This window comes from Rattus rattus, chromosome 5 (assembly GCF_011064425.1).
Source record: "Rattus rattus isolate New Zealand chromosome 5, Rrattus_CSIRO_v1, whole genome shotgun sequence".
NCBI lineage: Eukaryota > Metazoa > Chordata > Mammalia > Rodentia > Muridae > Rattus > Rattus rattus.
The window spans coordinates 12,938,458-12,957,323 of NC_046158.1; the positions used below are offsets into that span (position 1 = coordinate 12,938,458).

General features: G+C 38.8%; 1 protein-coding gene across 1 annotated transcript; it reads left to right on the top strand.

Annotated features, from left to right (window-relative positions):
* Nucleotides 1-5,383: 5,383 nt before the first annotated feature.
* On the top strand, nt 5,384-10,701 carry Il36b (interleukin 36 beta). Its single transcript, XM_032901827.1, has 4 exons — nt 5,384-5,462; nt 5,994-6,101; nt 9,505-9,644; nt 10,489-10,701. The coding sequence occupies exons 1-4, from the start codon at nt 5,384-5,386 to the stop codon at nt 10,699-10,701; spliced, it is 540 nt and encodes a 179-aa protein (XP_032757718.1).
* Nucleotides 10,702-18,866: the final 8,165 nt, after the last annotated feature.

Genomic DNA, 18,866 nt, shown 5'->3' on the forward strand with positions numbered 1-18,866 from the left:
TTATACCCATGTAATGAAAAGACTCCCCTAAGCTCATAAAATTAGTAGGATGTAGACCTGGTGCTGTGGAAGTTCAATTCCATAGCTACTAGCGTCCATTCCTCAATGTACAAAAATACCATAGGGTATAGATTTAAATAGAGTGGAGATGGGCAAAGAGCTGAGCTAGGAACCAAGGTACAACACTGGCAGGAATCGATCTGCCTAAAGGACTAAGGGACTATGTAAAAAGAATGGGGTTTCAGAAACAACAAAACACAAGCTAATTCAGAGAAAAATGGCTGTATCCAGGCCTGGGGCATGCCACCTTGTGGGTAGGGAGACTCCTCTTTGGGTTAGTTTTCGTGATTGAAAGTATAGAAGAGATGTTGCTGGGTCACACACAGAACATGGAGATGTGCCACCCTCCTCCGTTGAGCTACACATAAAATCATCCTGTGGGGCAATAGGGAGGGAGTGAGGGAACAACTTTAAAGAATAGACTTGAGAGACAGGGCGACCATGAGACAGAGGGTACCTAGTGGGTGGTGCCACAGCACTTCAGCCAACACTATCTTGGCTGAGTGGGGGATGGAGGGAAGAAGTTGTAAGGGAATCAACCAGTTCTACCAGCTAAATTTGGAAATGATGTATGGGCAACCACAGGGTGGGTGAGGCTCCTCTGTCTCTAACAACCACAGGCAGTTTCTCTTGATTGAGTCACTGAGGGCAGGGGCCACCACAAGCTCCCCACTCCAGATCCGTGTGAGACTCTATGAAGCAGGTGCAGGCACTTACGTCCCTGGTAAAAGGTGCCTCCACAGTCTCCAGACTCTGAGAACGCTCCCCTGGATTGTAAGGTTTGTCCATTGCTGGACAGAAACTAATATTGAATGGAAACGGTCCGTAAGTGAGAGCTGAAAACTGCTGGGCCAGGGAAAGTGTGCGCTGGGCCCCATGCGTCCTGGCTGGTCTGGCTCTGCCGACTGCACTGGACGGCCAGCCTGACATGGATCGGAGGGACACTGTCAGGGTAGGCTGCACTTAGCACACGTTCCAGCAGACACATGGGTGATTTATGTTCAGTCTTGCTTCCATTTTTTTTCCTGCAAAAGATATAAACAGTTTATTCAGGCAGTGAGCATCCATAGCCACGAAGACTTAGTTTAGGCTCAAGTGGGTGTTCCTAAGGGTGCTGCAGCTCCTTTGACTTCATTAGCAAGGTCTGGTACTAAGAGGAAAGTATGGGAGCATCACATCCTGTGATATATCACATAAATATACATATGATATATTATATAAAATATATTACACATACATTATAATATATTATATAAATATATTATATGATATATTATAAAATAAATTATATATATTATTTTCTATATATAATATATGCTATATTATTAGTAAATATAATTGAGCATTTTATATTAATAAACAGTAATGACCAACAATCAATAATTACTCAATAATACATTCTTATAACTAATATAAATAATTATAACATACTATGTAATTTTTTTGTCTAATAACATGTTATATAATAACATATATAATGATGTAATATGATAATATCTATGATGTGTTACATATAATATATTATCTAATATACCATGTAATTATAGATCATATATATTGTACAAAATATAATATGTATGCTATATAATTATGTATCCACATTATAACATACTTATATATGAATATATTATATTACATATGTCATTGCATAATATACAGTTATATATTACAAATATATTATATATGATTTATATATATTATTTACATATATAATTACATGTAATTATATGTATAATTATACATAAAAGAATATATATGCCATATATGCACATATAAAATATATACCTACTAGAAATATAATGTATAATATATACATATAATGATATATAACATTTATATATACAATTTATGCATATAATAACATATCATGAATACTATATAATTTATATAACATATTATATTGTACATACATTATATATTATATAACATGTTATATATAATATATTCTATTATACTCTATACATAATAAATATAAGATATAATACATGAATAATACTTATATTTAATATTATATTATGCATAACAAATATATATAACATATCAATCATATATAATAAATATATAATATGTTAACTATATTATGAAATACAATATATAAAATACAACATATAGTTACGCAAATTATTTTATTTATTTATTTATTTAATTGGATTTTTTATTTGCAAATTTAAATTTGTTTCAAATGTTATCCCCTTTCCAGGTTTCCTGTTCATAGCCTCCCATCCCATTCCACCTCCCCCTTCTTCTGTGAGGGTGTTCCCCCCCAACCACCCACCCTTTCCTGCCTCCCTGCCCTGACATTCCCCTATACTGGGGGGTGGGTCCAGCCTTGGCAGGACCAAGGGCTTCTTCTCCCATTGGTGCCCAACAAGGCCATCCTCTGCTACATATGCAGCTGGAGCCATGAGTTTATCTATGTGTGCTCTTTGGATGGTGGTTTAGTCCCTGGGAACTCTGGTTGGTTGGTATATAATATATAACTATACAAATTATTTTATATAGTCATATATTTATTATATATTGCATATAATATGATATACTTTATACACATAGTTATATAACACATATACAATATATATGATATGTCACTATATATCACGTAATATTTTATATCATATCATATATACTATATTATATATGATACATATATTTTAATTATATTAGATATAATATGTACTTCATATTAGCTATAATAGATATGTAATATATTATATAACTATACATATTCTATATAATTAATCTATTAATATTATGATATTATATTAGTCAATCTATAATACATTAATTAATACATATTAATTAACACAATAAAATATAATATAATAATTATAAAAGGGTAAAATATAATATTTTACTTTTTATACATCTCACTAGTATTAAATGTAAACCTTCAGTTGCCCAAACAGGAATAATCTGGGAGAACTAGCAGCAATCCAATGTGAACTACTGCCAGGGAAATCTTAGGGGAGGTTCAGAAGCAGCCAGAACAGAAAGCACAGGGGTCCTATGGGATGGGGTAACCATAGTGAGAGCTCTGCGTGTCCTACCATGAAGTGAAAACTTTTGAGAGTTTTGAGCAGGGAAGTAATATGACCATAGTTCTATCTCATCCTGGTTATAGCTTGGTGGACATTGAAGGCCAAAGAAAAATAGTTTCCTGGTGTTTGTGCTGCTTTAGTTTTTCTAAGAGCCCAGAACAGCTTGTATTGCTTCTCAACCTTCCCTTCAAATCCTCACAGGAACTCAGTGCCAGCCCAGGGTTTTTGGCTAAGTGGGTACAGTTAGGCCAGAGAGGGACAGTAGTTAGAGAATATTGTAATCTTGTAAAAGATTTTAAGAAGAAGACTTGATGGTGGGTGTCAGAGAATATGACCGTAACGTACATTTGAGAATTTCCTGAGAGCAATGTTTGGGACAGAACAAGTGGATTTCTTTCAGTGTTACCTACATTACTGAAGGGTGAAGATTTCCTTCTATTATCAATGTCCAGCCTGTGTCTAACTTATGCTGCAGACTTAGGAACTCACAAACCTGAGTTTTATAGCTCCTTTGTCTGCACACAGTGTGAATCGCAAGGCCTCCTTTGTGTTTCTGTTAATACAGTATGCAGAAGATTAAGACCCAGGGTGAATGCCTCACACAGCACCCAAAAGGAAGCACTTACCCTCACAGCTGGCTGCACAGTATGCCTGGCTGTGGGAACTTTTTGTCATCTTTGGGGCTTGTTTTCTGATGTGAGGAAGATGGCTTGTAAAGGGCTGCTGTGAGGATTGAAAGATTATTCAGGAAATTGGAGCTCTTACAGCTTTATCGGAAACATAAGAAGCTGTCAGGAGTTGTGGCATATTAAATATTAAATATATAAATATTAAATATATAAAATGCCTGAGATCAGGGCTGGGCTTTGCCACAGATCAATGTAAACAGGGCTTTGGTGTTAAGCTCTTCACTGAGTCAAGACAGCCACACCTTTAACTCAAGGCAGTCCAGAACCCACGCTCTCCACAGTGACTCAACCTCTAGCCTGTGTGTTTCCTCACTAATGTTTGCTGCTGTGATTGCTGCTCTCATTGCCCCAGGAGCCTAGACAAGTCACACCTATGTTGCCTCCCTACCTCCCCTCCACAGTCTCCCAGGCCTTTCTTGCCATCCCAGGTTTCTTGCTGAAGTGGGCACACCCAGGGCCAGAAGATAGTGAGACTACCTTGCTAATAATTAAAAGGTCTGGAGTCCCAGACTGTCTTCAGTGCCTGCATATAGAGCTGCAGTCGTAACTTTGATCCCAGAGACAAGATTTCCTTGGACCAAGGTAATTTCTGCTATTGAGAGCCTTGTGAGGGAAAACTTTCTCTGCTTTCTGTTCAGCCCTGGGTGCTTCTGTGGCCTTCGCCCAAGATACAAGGTACAGGAGAAATTAAGAGTTGCTTATAATTAGAGTGCTGCTTGCAATTTTCTTATTCCCTGCTTAAAGACAACTGTCAAGCAGGGCATTGATGGTCCTGGCTACAGGGAGGTGAACAAATGGTTTCCATTCTAAGAGACTGTGTACTTTCTATACTCGGTGCTATTAACCAGAATCTTATACTCAAACATCTCTAGATGACGAACTTCTGATGCGGTTATGGATGGTCACCTGAAGAATCCTCAGAGGTATCTCTCTGGAGAAAGAGTAAAGGGATACAGAAGTCAGAGGGGCAGGTTTGCTGCCAGATGCACAGGAATTCTCGGTTTAAAAGCAGGGAAAACTGTCATTCACTAGCTATGGGAGAGAGCTGGAACAGAGATGGACAAGTGCACTCTGCCTTCCCTAAGCCTGGTGACTCAATGCACAAGAAGTACCTGTGATAACTGAACCCCCTCACCATCCAGATGTGAAGGCGGATGGCATTTCAAAGTCATCATAACCTGGAGACAAGTCAATAAAGGAATGGGAGCTTCCGCTTAAGGATTGCTGTCCTTGCGGTTCTTTCTAAGTACATGCGAGAAAGATGGCTCAGTGCTTCAGAGCACTTGCTGTTTCTGAGGAGGGTCAGGGTTCAAACCCTAGCACCCACCCTGAGCAGTTTACAACTGACTGAGACTAGTTCCAGAGTATCAGACTGCCTCCTCTGACCTTTGCAGGCACCAGGCACACACATGGTACATACACATACAGGCAAGCGAAACACTCGTGCACATAAATACAATAGACAAGTCATTAAAACATTTTAATGTGAACATGGGTGTGAGGACATAGGGAAACTCTCACTAAAGAATTTCATAGAATTGTAGGAGCATCTACTAGAAAGATGTTTTTCTTTTCTCTTTCTTTCTCAGACCGGCAATGATGGCTTTCCCTCCACAATCTCGTGTATGTTTTACTCCTCCAAAAAGCTCTCACTTTGACAATATCAACAAAGGGGGTAAGTGTAAATCACAAATCAATTGGACAGTCTTCATCTAATCTCACCAAGGACAATGGGGTTGAAGGGCCCTGTTTCACTTTCTTAGCCACAGATCTATTTGCTAAGATACTCAAAGACACACATTGAGATCGCAAGGCACTTAGCTCTTGTCTTATTAGTTACATTTAGAATTGTTTGTTGATTTTGACTAAGATGGTAAGGAAAAAAAATTAAACAACATACTTATGCTTGGTTAATAGATTTGGTTGTTGTTTCCATATAGAGACTTTATAAATCAGGAAAAGATAACGCTGTAAGAACTGGCAAGTGTCAAATATGTCTTGCAACTAGGAGTGTATTCAGTTCTTTTCTGTGCCATGGTCAATAAACTAGGCTGCCCTACTTCCCTTTCCTTTATTTTTATGGCCATGTCTTCTCAAAGCAATACCTATCACAGAAATTCGGAATTCATTATTATTAGAATGGACCCCAAACCTTAAGGTTAGTTATGCCCACACCTGTGTCTTGTGTTTTTCTGTTATCTGGCAGTTCAAGCATTTCCCAGTACCTACAGAGTTCATGACTCCCAACACAAGGCGTGGGTCCTGGCTGGAAATTCTTTGACAGCGGTTCCTGCTAGCAACAATGTCAAATCTGGTAGGTGGCATGTGATGGTGCAGGTGAAGAGCCGTCAGTTTCACTGGGAGTGGATATGAGCTTGCACAAACCTTGTGCTGCTCCTTCCCTGGTCACCAATCTTACCTACGATTAAAGGAAAGACAGGAAGAAAATGGTTATTCCCCTTCTACATCTAGGGAAGCCTATTCACAGAAATGGCAGTGCAGGGAGCCAGGAATTCCTCTCATGAAAGCATCTTCAAGTAGGAAGGGTTTGTGTTACCACAGTCACTGTTTCTTTTCAGAATGGCAATTCCTCTAAATTCCAACTGGCATCTACCCAGCCTTATAGATTCAAACTCTCTCATCTTTCCTCTGTCATGTTTACAAACTTTTCTCTCTTGGCATCTCCTCTTCTGGTAATAATGAAACATCACATCTTCCCATCAAAAGGCAATCAATCCATCTCAGCCTTGTCTCATTTCTTTAAAACTTCCATATTTTATTTAACTCCTCTCTTAACCTTGTCTACTTCACACAGACCTCTTAGATCATATCCCCAGTCTTAATACTAAAACTACCTCTTGATTCCCAGTCTATCCCTACCACCACTTGTTTTAGTCAGATTTTCATAGTATGACACCACCACCTAAATCATTTAAAAACCACGCAAAGATTTATTTGTGTCCATAATTTCAGAGTTTTCAGAGCTTTTTGCTAGTTCCATTGCTTGTTTAGGTTCATGTAAAGACAGACACATTACCATGGTGGAAAAGAGCTACTCACCTCATAGTGGACAGAAAGTAGGAGGAAGGTTCCAATCTTCTTGCTTTAAAGAAACATCAACAGTGACCAATTAGGTCCCGTGTCCAATAACTCATTCAAATATGAACTCACTAATAGAATAGTGCGTTGATGAGGTTAAAACTCTCATGATCTGGCCATATCTCAATAATGCCAGCAGGTGGGGTTCAAACCTGCAGTATACAAGAGTTTGAGGGATTATTTCATACTCATAGCACAATAATCTTGTTTGCTTGTGGCAATCACAGATAAATTCTGATGGAATGTAGTCTATACAACTTGTCTTTGATTCTTGTACACATTTATATCATAATAGCCCACTTCAAAGGATATATGTATATTTAGTATTCTGTTTGCATTTGTGCTATACAAAACTTTCTACTGGCTATTCTTCCTCTTGGAAAGTGATTGGAGTTTGCTGGTGTTCCTTTCTTCTTTGGTGTATACACCCACATATACTTTGAATATATAATTAGCATGTGTTATTTCCATGGTCTGTATTAAACAATTTAAAACCATCTTTAAAATTTGTTACAGAATCTTTATACTTATTTTCAAGAAAAGAAAGATAATAATAAATATCATATGACCTCCTTCCTTAAATATAATTACTATTAATACTTCTTTTCTACAAAAAATATTATATACATAATATTAATACAGACAGTATTTCATGCTGTAATAATTTCAAATAAACTGTTTTATAAACTACTTCTTTAATTTCATGATAAATCATACATTTTATTATTTACCAAAGATATCACTATATACATGAGTAAAAAATCCATATTTTAAAAAAGAATTTGACATCTAGATTTTCACTCCCATTTCCTTCAGTTCATCTTTCCAAGGCCACCTTCTGCAACCACCCCTAAAGAACAAAACGTCTGTTCTTGGTAACTTGGAAAATGATGGATAACTCAGTCTTGAACAGCTTTCACCTTCCCTTTCTGGAAGAACAATTATTCTTGTGTGTGTTACTGTCCTCTTTGGACTTCTTTGTTTCATATTTTCTTGGAGATATCTGAATGGTTCAACTCCTCAGAGCTCTATCTGTGGCAATACAATTCCGGTGAAGGGATGGCAAGTTATCTCTTGGTTTAGTATATGACTGCTATGCTCATCACTCTGCCACTCATGTTTCCAACAGAGACCTCTGAATGTTTTACACCTGTCTCCTCCAACATCTTTAGTTTTGTGTGCCCTCAAAATGAACTGTAGATCTGTCTTCTGAACGATCCTGAGAAGATCCATTGACGTCACTACCAACCTTTGTTCATTCACATCACAAGAACAGGAGGCACCCTTGATGATTCAGGGATGATTCAACCACTGATTATTCTGTTGGAAAATGTGCCTCATTTCTGGCACAACCTCCAGGAATTGGGCCACCATTGTCACACCCTCACTGCTCTTCTTCCCATTTCATTTGTGTAGTTCCATCTATTGCCTATGTAGCAGAACCACGAACAACCCTCTTAATACATGAGATTGAATATGGTCATGTCTGCATGTCTGTTCATGGGAGAGAGCACAGGGAGAGGGGAGGAGGCCTAAGTGTACCATTCTGCTTTGAGATCCTTGAACATAGATGCTTGTTTGCACACAAGAGACTTCATATATTGTTTTCTTTTCCTATTGTGATCTCTCTCCAACCCCTCCACTATCCAGTATCCATCTTTTCATATGAGTGTTTTCTCTCTTAGCCTTACTCTCTGGACTTGAAGTCTACTTCTTTAGAAAAGTTTTCTAAATCGGGCCTCACTCTTGTTTTTCCAGGCTTTGGTCAGTTCCCCCCAAACAGAGTTTTTGGTAATTTTTCTTTTTACATCTTTTCCAATTTTATCATTTTTATATATTTTATATATTTTTATATATTTTATAGGAAATGATGATTTCTGTCTTTCCCTAAGCCAAATCTCCAATGCCCACATAGTGCTTTGTCTTACGTGGCATTAAGTAGTTATCAAATGGATTTGTTTTCCTGTCCTCTGTTAAGAAATAGATACGGAATACCCAAACTCTTGGGCATCTCATCCTAAATTATTAAATGGTTAAATTCAACCAAGAATGAAAAAAGCTCATATAATGAGAACTTAAATAACATAGTGGTATATTTCTTCCATATATAAGATCAGTGGGATAGCCAAGGCTGGGTTCTATGTTGGTTCCACGATGCCGCCAGAGGCCAAGGATTCTACCTTTCTGCCTCAGCAACATTAAGTTTACCTAAGCTATCACTTAAGCGATGTAAGTAACAAGATGACACTAAATGTGACAAAGTATTTCTAGGTGAATCTAGTCTTAAGGAGCAATTTTAGAAACCCTATAGCATACTTCCACTGATATCTCACAGGCCACACATAAGTGCATGACTATATTACTATTTTTAGCTGCAAGGATAATAAGACATTTTATTTTATTTTTGGGAAACAATGACAACTGAAATTCTGGCATCAAGAAGAAAAAGATCTAAGGAAAGCAATGAAGAATCACTGTTATGTGGATAACATAGAGAGCTTTGATGGAGAAAGTTTTTCACCATCCCTGGTTTGGAGGGATATAAGAGTGGGAGGTGAAAGACTGGATTTCTCTGTGATTGAAGTCTGACATATTCCATATTTTTCTTGTGTTTCTAGTCATTCTTAGCTTGATAGCATGTAGAGACATGGAATTCCAAGATGAAAAGAAGGGTAATCTAGTTTTCCTGGGAATCAAAGGCAGAAGTCTCTGCCTCTTCTGTGCTGAGATCGAGGGCAAACCGGCTTTGCAGCTTAAGGTGAGTGGGGGTAGTCACTGATTGAAGTAAGTCAGGTAGCCTTCTGTCTAAGGTGACTTACCAGTTGCCATAGTATAGTATAGTATGGTATAGTATAGTATAGTATAGTATAGTATAGTATAGTATAGTATAGTATAGTACAGAACAGTATAGCCATGCAAGCTCATACTACTCACGGTCAGGAAGGATCTTTCACCTGCACAGACCCCAAATAATTTACACTACTGCTGAATAAACAATAGATAAAGCATTCTTCTAAACTCCGGGGCAAAAGATCATACAAAATCAGAGCATCAAAGTCATGCAAATGTTTCTGAAAAGTGACGGAATGTGGTTTAGTCCTGGATAACTTCCTCTCAGACATCTTCAGAGATGCTAATATGCCAGTTGGGCAAAAGATTGCAAATCTGTATTTTTCATAATATATGTTTATATTGGTGTGTGCTAAAAGAAGAGATTTATGATTAAAAGCCAAATTCCTTGCTAATGATGGAAATTATAATGCATAAATTCACTCAGAGGTTGGGTCTCTAGGCTGGCTGGCATGAACCTGTAGATGGAAGCATATCAGGATGCATACCTACCCTTACCCCATTCTGTTCTAGGGGACACAATGCCTCAAAGAATCTGTAACTCCCTATATCACAGGATCTTGGGAGAAAGACAGGTTATTGGAAACTAGTGGGTATCTGTTTTGATAGCTTATAATTTTTCATCTGTCTGCATCTCTAACCTCTATCCCTCCTATTGGATAACAGCTACTCCTGTGTTGCACCCACTGCTCAGTTACTGAAGTCCCTCTCACAGGTGCTCCTCATTAACACACCTCTTTTTTTATCCCTAGGATGTAGACATCATGGATTTGTACAATGAGAAAAAAGCACAGAAAGCCTTTCTCTTCTACCATGGCATAGAGGGATCTACTTCTGTCTTTCAGTCAGTCTTGTATCCTGGCTGGTTTATAGCCACCTCTTCCACAGCAAGACAAACAATCATTCTTACACAGGAGAGGGGTGAAGCTAATAACACTAACTTCTACTTAGAGTCTGAGAATTAGATCTACCATGGGCCATATGTGGCCAGTTGCAGGCCAAAGAATCAAACTGTTGGAGAATCTTTTACTTGAAAACATAGCAAGACATCTTAGAAGACCACCATGTTACCTCTTCTCCTGACATCCATGTCTGAAATGCCATTCATTTGAACACCATTCCAGCATGAAGCCCAAGATCACTTTTATCCTTTTCTGATCTTGTCCACCATCCATTCAGCTCCGAAGTCCAGAAAAGTCACCGTCTTCTTACACGCAATTCTCCGTCCCTGTTCTCACAGTAGCTTATGTAGCAGAGATGTAAACTTCAAATCGTCAATGCAAGATTCTTCCTTCTTCACTTTATGAATGTTTATTGTAAAGCATTATGTATATTTAAATGGATAATTAACTAAAAGGTAAATCTCAAGAATGAGTCAATATAAAAGAATATTTCCTAAGTTCTGATAATAGAGATAGATTCAGAACATCATCAGTTAATAATTTGACACACAGTATATACTTGTGGTGACTATTAACTGAAGTGAATATAAAATGAATCCAGATCTCAGAGTTATTCATATCAATTAGAATTTCAAACTAATTATACTGTTTTTACTTTACTTTATAAAGTGATTGGAAATTGAAGGGTCAGCTCAGATATTTTCTTGTGTTGTCTGGAAGTTTAGGAATGCATGTGGGGATAGTTTTAAGTCAAGTGGTTTGAATAAGAATGGCTCTGTAGACTCATATTTGAATGGTTAGTTATAAGGGAGTGGAGTGTTTGAAAGAACTATAAGGCTTAGGAAGTGTGGCCTTGTTGAAGTAGGTGTGGTCTTGCTGGAGGAAGTGTGTCACTGGGAGTGGGCTCTGAGGTTTTAAAAGCCCATGCCAGGCCCAGTCTTTCTCTCTGCCTATGGATCTATATATATGATGCTCAGTCACTTCTCCAGCACCATGTTTGCCTGTGTGTCACCATCCTCCCTGCAGTGATGACTCTTAGTGGATTTAACTTCTGAAACTGTAAGCAAGCCCCCAGCTAAATGCTTTCTTTTATAAGAGTTTCTGTGGTCATGGTATCTCTTAACAGCAATAGAAGAGTGACTGAGGCAGAGGGTTACTTTAGCAAGAAGCCACATAGATTGCAATAGACTATGAGATACTGATTACAAACATAAACATTATGATAACTTCTCTTCCTTCAGACCTTACATATGCAAGGCAGCAAGTAGGACTTGTAATGCTATGAATCCACTGCTAAATTGAAAGTTCTTGGCCAGGTGAAGTATGTTCCAAAACCTGTCCTGGAATTATCTCCTGTAATACCACCACTAGTGATTCCATTTGAGATATTCCTTGAATCCTGCCTTACATCTTGCTTATCTCTTAGTCCTGTCATTTCCATGCAACAAGCTTCAAGAAGGTATTATATGACAGCTTGCTATCTGGCTTATTCAAACCAGTCACATTGGTTATCTCTTCCTGTTACCGAGGACATCTGGGGAAGGGTGGTTACAGGCTCTGTATGGTACTCACCCATGCTCAAACATGAAAAAACCTTGGCCCCTGTACATGTGAGGGGGTCAGGGATAACTATTCTGTCCTATCTCTCACCAACATAATTCTGCAATGTGCTCTGTGTTGTTCCTCAGAAGATCTCAGCAGGAGTAAGACAAAGCCACACACTTAAGAACTCTTCCATGCATTTATCTTCCTCATTTTCCTTCTTCAGTTCCCCAGCTCCAACTTGTGTTCCCTGGAGTCAGTTTTCATTGTTACACATGCATTCCTGTATCCCAGAATCTGCCCTAGCAAAACGGATTCTACCAATGTAAACATCTCTTTTCTCCACTGTTTATTGTATTGCACTTCTTCCCTCTGTATTTCTGTTAATGCTTTCACATGAGACTCTGACATTTACACCACTGCATAACCCTGCCTTCTTCTGAGACAGGTTTTCTATGTGTAACCCTAGTTGTCTTGGAATTTGATCTGTAGACCAAGCTGGCCTTGAACTCAGAGATCTGTCTGCCTCTGCTCCCAAAGTGCTGGGATTAAAGGTGTGCAACACTATGCTTGGCTCTGTTATGTCTTTTTTTTTTTTTTTTTTCCGGAGCTGGGGATCGAACCCAGGGCCTTGCGCTTGCTAGGCAAGCGCTCTACCACTGAGCCAAATCCCCAACCCGGCTCTGTTATGTCTTAACAACCTATATCTGAAGTATTTGGAGGCCACACTTCATCTCCCCAGTCAAAGGCAACACATTCTCTTCTTTGAAATCATAACAATCTGACTTTCTTGCGGAAGATTTCTTTTGTTTGGCTTTGTACTATTCTTGACTTCTGTATAACAATTTCTCAAGAAATGTTGCTAAGATAAATTATCACTGCATACTGTGCATCTTGTGTCAATACCAAAGTATGTTGACAGGATCTTACATTGCAATGGGGCAACATTCACCTCCAAGAAATGTCCAAGTAGATACTAAACTGCTCAAGGAACATGGAGCTAAAAAGCTAGAAAGCTTGCATAGTGACATTTCATTTCTTCCTTATCTTCGTTTTAATATGATCCTTGTGACCTTGGGTAACTTTGGGCATGAAAAGATGTCTACTCAGGAAAAGTTAGGTGCAGCCAGAACAGAACAGATTATTCTGGAGGTTCCCTCAAGCAGTGGTCACTGCCTGCCTCTCAGAATGTTCTGGGAACAGTCTGAGGGTTTACACTTTGTCCAGGCTCTGCATCACACACCTTTTAGGTACATGCATAGCACTCGAGTGACATAGGAGGAGGAGTCAGAGAAGTTCATCGAGACAATATTTTTTGATGATAGAGCCAGGACTAAGAACAATATGTCTCCCAGCATGACCAGGAGGTGCTTGCAACAACAAAGGTTAAACACACAGTAGGGCAGACTACAAAGATTCTGAGTTCTGTAAGCACAAGGGTACATGGAAAGAATGACCAATAGTATTGAAAAACACAATGTAGTTCTGGGTTGTTAATATAAACAGTCACTTTCCAGAAGGCACTGGATATGAATGGGAAAAGGACACTGTGTCCATCCTGAATTGTGAGGATGGTGCCATGATGAAGGATGCAAACAGAAGGTAGCAGTGCATATTTGTTCAAGGATATAGGTTCCTGCATGGTTAACATCTGAAAGCAATTCCATAAAGCCATGTCCTAAGATTTGCAGGAGAAAGAAAAATTCATTGTGTATTTGTAGCCTGTAGAGAATCAGTGTATGTGCATTTGTTCACAAGGAAAAAAAAAACAGATGAAGAAAAGATACATCATAGAAGTTTTTCAATCTCCTGTTTCAATCTCTGAATCACAAGTCCTTATGACTTTTCTCTGAAGTTGATAAAATATACTAATACTGCAAAAAATCCATATGCTATTTGACTTCCTAAACTGGAGACATGATGACCATATTCAATTCTAAGACTGATAAATGATGGGAGATTCAAGGGTTTCTAGAAATGAGGTTCACCATTATAATCCACTCCTCCTCCTTCCTGATTTTCTTCCATTTGGCAACCTGAGTGCAAATCTTTTTCATAGGCACAGATTTCCTTCCATCTATTCTTTTTCTCCCATATACTTGTGGTAGCATCTAAGTCTGTTTTTTTCTTTCTTCAGATCTGATTCCCTTTATTATTTGGAAAACACATTTGTACAACATGGTGATCTTGTGGAACTCCCAACAGTGTGAGTGGGATCTGCCTCTGACTCTTTTGCCTGCCCTTGTGACTCCTTTCCTCCTGCTGGGTTGCCTTGATCAACCTTGATATGAGGCTTTGTGCCTAATCTTATTGTAACTTGTTTCTGGAAGTCTTGCTCTCTCTTTATGTCTGGAAGGGAAAAAGAGGAGGAATGGATCTGTGGAAGAGGGGAGACAGGGGATCGGAGTTGGAGGAGGGACAGAGAAACTGCAGTTGGAATGTAATGTATAAGAGAATAAAAAATAGGGCTGGAGAGATGGCTCAGTAGTTAAGAGCATTGATGGTTCTTCCAGGGTCCTGAGTTCAATTTCCAGAAACCACATGGTAGCTCACAACCATCTGTAATGAGATATGATGCCCTGTTCTAGTGTGTCTGAAGACAGTGACAGTGTACCCACATATATGAAATAAATAAATAAAAAACCTCATTGGCACAGGCAGAAATTTCCTAAACAGAATTCCAATGACTCACATGCTAAGATCAAGAATTGATAAATGGGACCTCATGAAACTGGAAAGCTTCTATAAGGCAGAGGACATAATAAGACAAATCAACATCCTACAGATTGGGAAAAAAATCTTCACTAATGCTACATCTGATAGAGGGATAATATCTGAAATATATAAAGAACTCAAGAAGCTAACCTCCCAAAAAACAAAACAACCCAATCAAAAAACAGGGTGTAGAACTAAACCGAGAAATTACAATAGAGGAATCTTGAATGGCTGAGAAGCACCTAAAGAAATGTTCAAAGTCCTTAGTGATCAGAGAAATGTAAATCAAAATGACCCTGAGATTCCACCTTACACCAGTCAGAATGGCTAAGATCAGCACATGTTGGCGAGGATGTAGAGAAAGACGAACACTCCTCCATTGCTGGATTGCTGGGGAATAGTTATTGTGTGTGTGTGTGTGTGTGTGTGTGTGTGTGTGTGTGTGTGTGTGTGTGTGTGTGTGTTTACTGACTCATGCATTTCCCTGGTTGGTACAATGTGCATGTACTTTCCCACTCAGTCATATGTTTGAATAGATGTCCACCCTGGTATGAATAGCTTTAGTTCATTCTCTACAGCTGCTGCTGAGTTTCCAAAAGACTCATTGCCCTGCCAGCTGCCTAGCTATTCCTTCAGAGATAAACAGGTAAGCTATTTCATGAGTATTACAACAAATAAATATCCCCCTGAAGACCTGTTTTCATAACTGCACACCTTGCATATAGATGACCTGTCCAGCGGGTCCAGTTATTCAGGGTCCCGAAGAGGCCTTCTACCTGTGTATCAATGGGGGTGAAGAGAAGAAGGAGACCAAGCAAAAGTTCTGTTGTCAAGGTCTCGTTCATTGGGGTGAACGTTACAGGTTTTAAGGTTTTCAGGTAGGGGGAGTGTCCTTAGTGAAACACAAAGGATGGAGGGAGGAGGGCATTTCAGCAGCGAGAGGTCATGCGATGGAGACGCTGGAGAAGTCTGGTGTTTGCTCAGACTGAAACATCCTGTGAATGTTATCTTCCTGTGCCGTAAATTCATGGGAGAGGCTTTTGTCCAAACACTCTCATGACTTATGACAGTCATTTCAAGGTTGAACATCTGTGGCCATGCAGCCAAGAGTCACGTAGCCACTTTGAGCCACAGTCACAAAGCAGCCAGGCCCAAATCCAATACGGCTCCCTACATATAGAAGCAAGACTTTCTTTAGAAGAGTGAACTGGAGTAGGGACAGTCCTTATTTCCAAGAGTGCTCTCTGTCTTATATATGGCTTTTTTCCATTAAATACCTTCAAGGTATTTTTTTCCTTGCCAAATATTGCTCACAATTTAGATTATGAGTATTGTCGGCTCAGTATAAAAGGTTATTTGTTATTGTAATTTGCTCATAATTTACTAATAAGCACTCAATATTCAGCATACCCTAGTTTGACCTCCATGTCTAGTTTTCCATTCAAACATTTCTGAGCATCACTGGCAACACCTTTGTCTGTTTTGTAATGCAGACAACACTGGCATTTCCCCTCAGACAGCCTCAGATACAGCTCCACTCCCCTCACATCTTTCACTCATGGGCCAGATATTCTGTACTAAGTCCTGGCTTACCAGACCTTACTGGGTGTCTGCTCTTAATCCTGCTTGCTGACCCCTCTTCATGGGACCTCTAAAGACTGAAGCTTCTCTGAAGTTACTGGATTCCTCCTTCTTTCACAATATTTTGTTGTGTTCCCATGAATTTAAATTCTAGGTATAAGCTAACGAATGATTTTTGGCCCAGAACTCTCTACTAAATTGCAGACTGGAACTGTACTGAGTTGTGCTGGCTCATAGTTTATAAATAGATGTGTGGTAAGCAGAGCCTTGAATGCTCCCCAGCCTGTCTATCCCCACACCCAGTTTTCTTCTCCATTTCTCAAGGCAGAAACCAATCATCACCAATTCCTCCCTGTCCTAAAACCCAACATTCCATAATGTTCATTTTCAAAGATTAACTCTAAACTACATCTCATTCCACCCATCTCTGTGCAGAATCTCTGCCAATCACCACTAAATAACAAGTAAATATTTAAATGATTGTGGGTCATCTGCTGAATGGTCCACAACGATACCCATTAAATCCATCTTGTATATGGCTACCAACATTTAGACTCCCCTAGTCTTTCCATTTACATGCACTTCAAAGGCTCACCTAGAGAATTAGGCACAACCTCCCCACTCTGAGGATCTTCCTCTAACAGTTATGCCAATATTTCAATTCCTCAAAGGTGCCACATTTTCTATAGCCTCTTCACATTCCTGTACCTTGACTGTTTGTTTATATTGTGCTGCCTCCTTTCATCTTCTAACCACCATACCTGAAATTCTCTTTTTCTACCTCTAGTATTTTGTTATCTGCAGACTTTCTTTACACAGGTTGTCTGTATTTGTCTGGTTTGACTCTCCTTACTTTCCCCATTACTTTATAAAGGAATTGGTCACTGGGATGTCTGCTTATTTAACCACTATATCCCCAGTCCCCACCATAGTGTCTGTTATATCTTTAACAAATATCTGTTGAATATGATACTCAGTAAAATGAATCAAGACCTCCAGAAGTGTAAACTTAAGCAAACTTTTCCTCTTTGTAGTTGATTGTCTCAGATATTAAATATGCTAGTAAAAACCAATGTGATTTGCCCTACTCAAAGTAAAATGCACCATCCTGCTCCTAACCTTTGGTATCACAGAAAACAATGGAATTGTTATCTGCACACAAGTCCTTCATAATAATGGACACTATCCCTTTTACTCTCAAACATATTGTGTGGTATTATGAGAAACACTTTGCATAACCTGGCTGCTGTCTACCTACTTTCCATTGAGAACCAGACGACATAAACAAAACCTCTACATTATACTAATCCTTTATTAGTTCCATTGATACGAGGGCTGTGCTCATAAGGCAGGCAGACTTCTCTCTGATTTTTAAAAAACATCACAAATATTATTTTCTATAGAGACTGATTGGTCTTGGCCTAATTTGGATAAAAAGAGTCAACTGAAAATCTTTGGTTTATCTCTAACAAGAGTTACTGGATTCAATGCTACTCCTAGGAAGACAAAAAGCTACAGGGTTTCACACAACCTTTCATTACTGGCATATATCAGGTGAGATTTGAGTTTAATTAGTGTTTTTATATTTGCTAAGAATGATTAGTTCCTGAACTGTGGGCCATCTAACTACATCCATAAGACAGATGCTTATCAGGATCAGTGATGTGAAATGTAGATTAGCTCTACCAGATTAACTATGGTGCCTATAAGTTTGTTGTATCTTAACATTTTAAATATCAATATCAATACAAAACCAAATTGGTTGGACCAGCCAGTCCATCATTTTTATAGGAAATCTTAATGATTTGTGGTTGTAGGAATTTGGATGTAAAATAGAGGTGCCTCCAAAGTGAAAGGTTTTGGGGAAATCTCTCTCCATCTAAAACCTGTGTGCTATATATAGTCTATATTTAGTGATAAACATTTTATGAAAGAAACGAATATGTTACTTTCATAATATTTTTAAACATGAAGACTTGATTTAAAGAGACAATTGAGGTAGGCAAGCAGTCGTAGAAAAATCCTGACTAATGAATGAGATCATACTTGTTAGACTGGTCCAGATCTTTGGCCCAAGATAGAGTCAACAAAAACACTTAGGTGGATGGCCTGTGTGGGATCCACACTCTTCAGGGAAAAGAAAACTGAAAGCTCTACACTTTTCAGGCCCATTGAACCCTTGTCTCAGCAGAACTTTGAACATACCTTGCAGAGCCCTTATAAAATGCTTACTGCTGTCCCCTTCACCCAAGACAGTCCTTTTTCCTTAATGCTCCTCTGTCATACTCCTACACAACTAAAAGTGGCATATGAACCCCAAACTTCTTTTTTTCCCTTGGGGACAACCTGATAGCCATCCCTGAATGACACTTGGCCCTTGGCCTCAGCCT

What these genes read in the sequence shown, in the direction of transcription:
- Il36b (XM_032901827.1), top strand. Translation starts at nt 5,384, where the DNA reads ATGATGGCTTTCCCTCCACAATCTCGTGTATGTTTTACTCCTCCAAAA. An exon ending in TGACAATATCAACAAAGGGG is followed by an intron (nt 5,463 to 5,993) that starts GTAAGTGTAAAT and finishes GTTATCTGGCAG; the next exon opens with TTCAAGCATTTCCCAGTACC. An exon ending in AACCGGCTTTGCAGCTTAAG is followed by an intron (nt 9,645 to 10,488) that starts GTGAGTGGGGGT and finishes TTTTATCCCTAG; the next exon opens with GATGTAGACATCATGGATTT.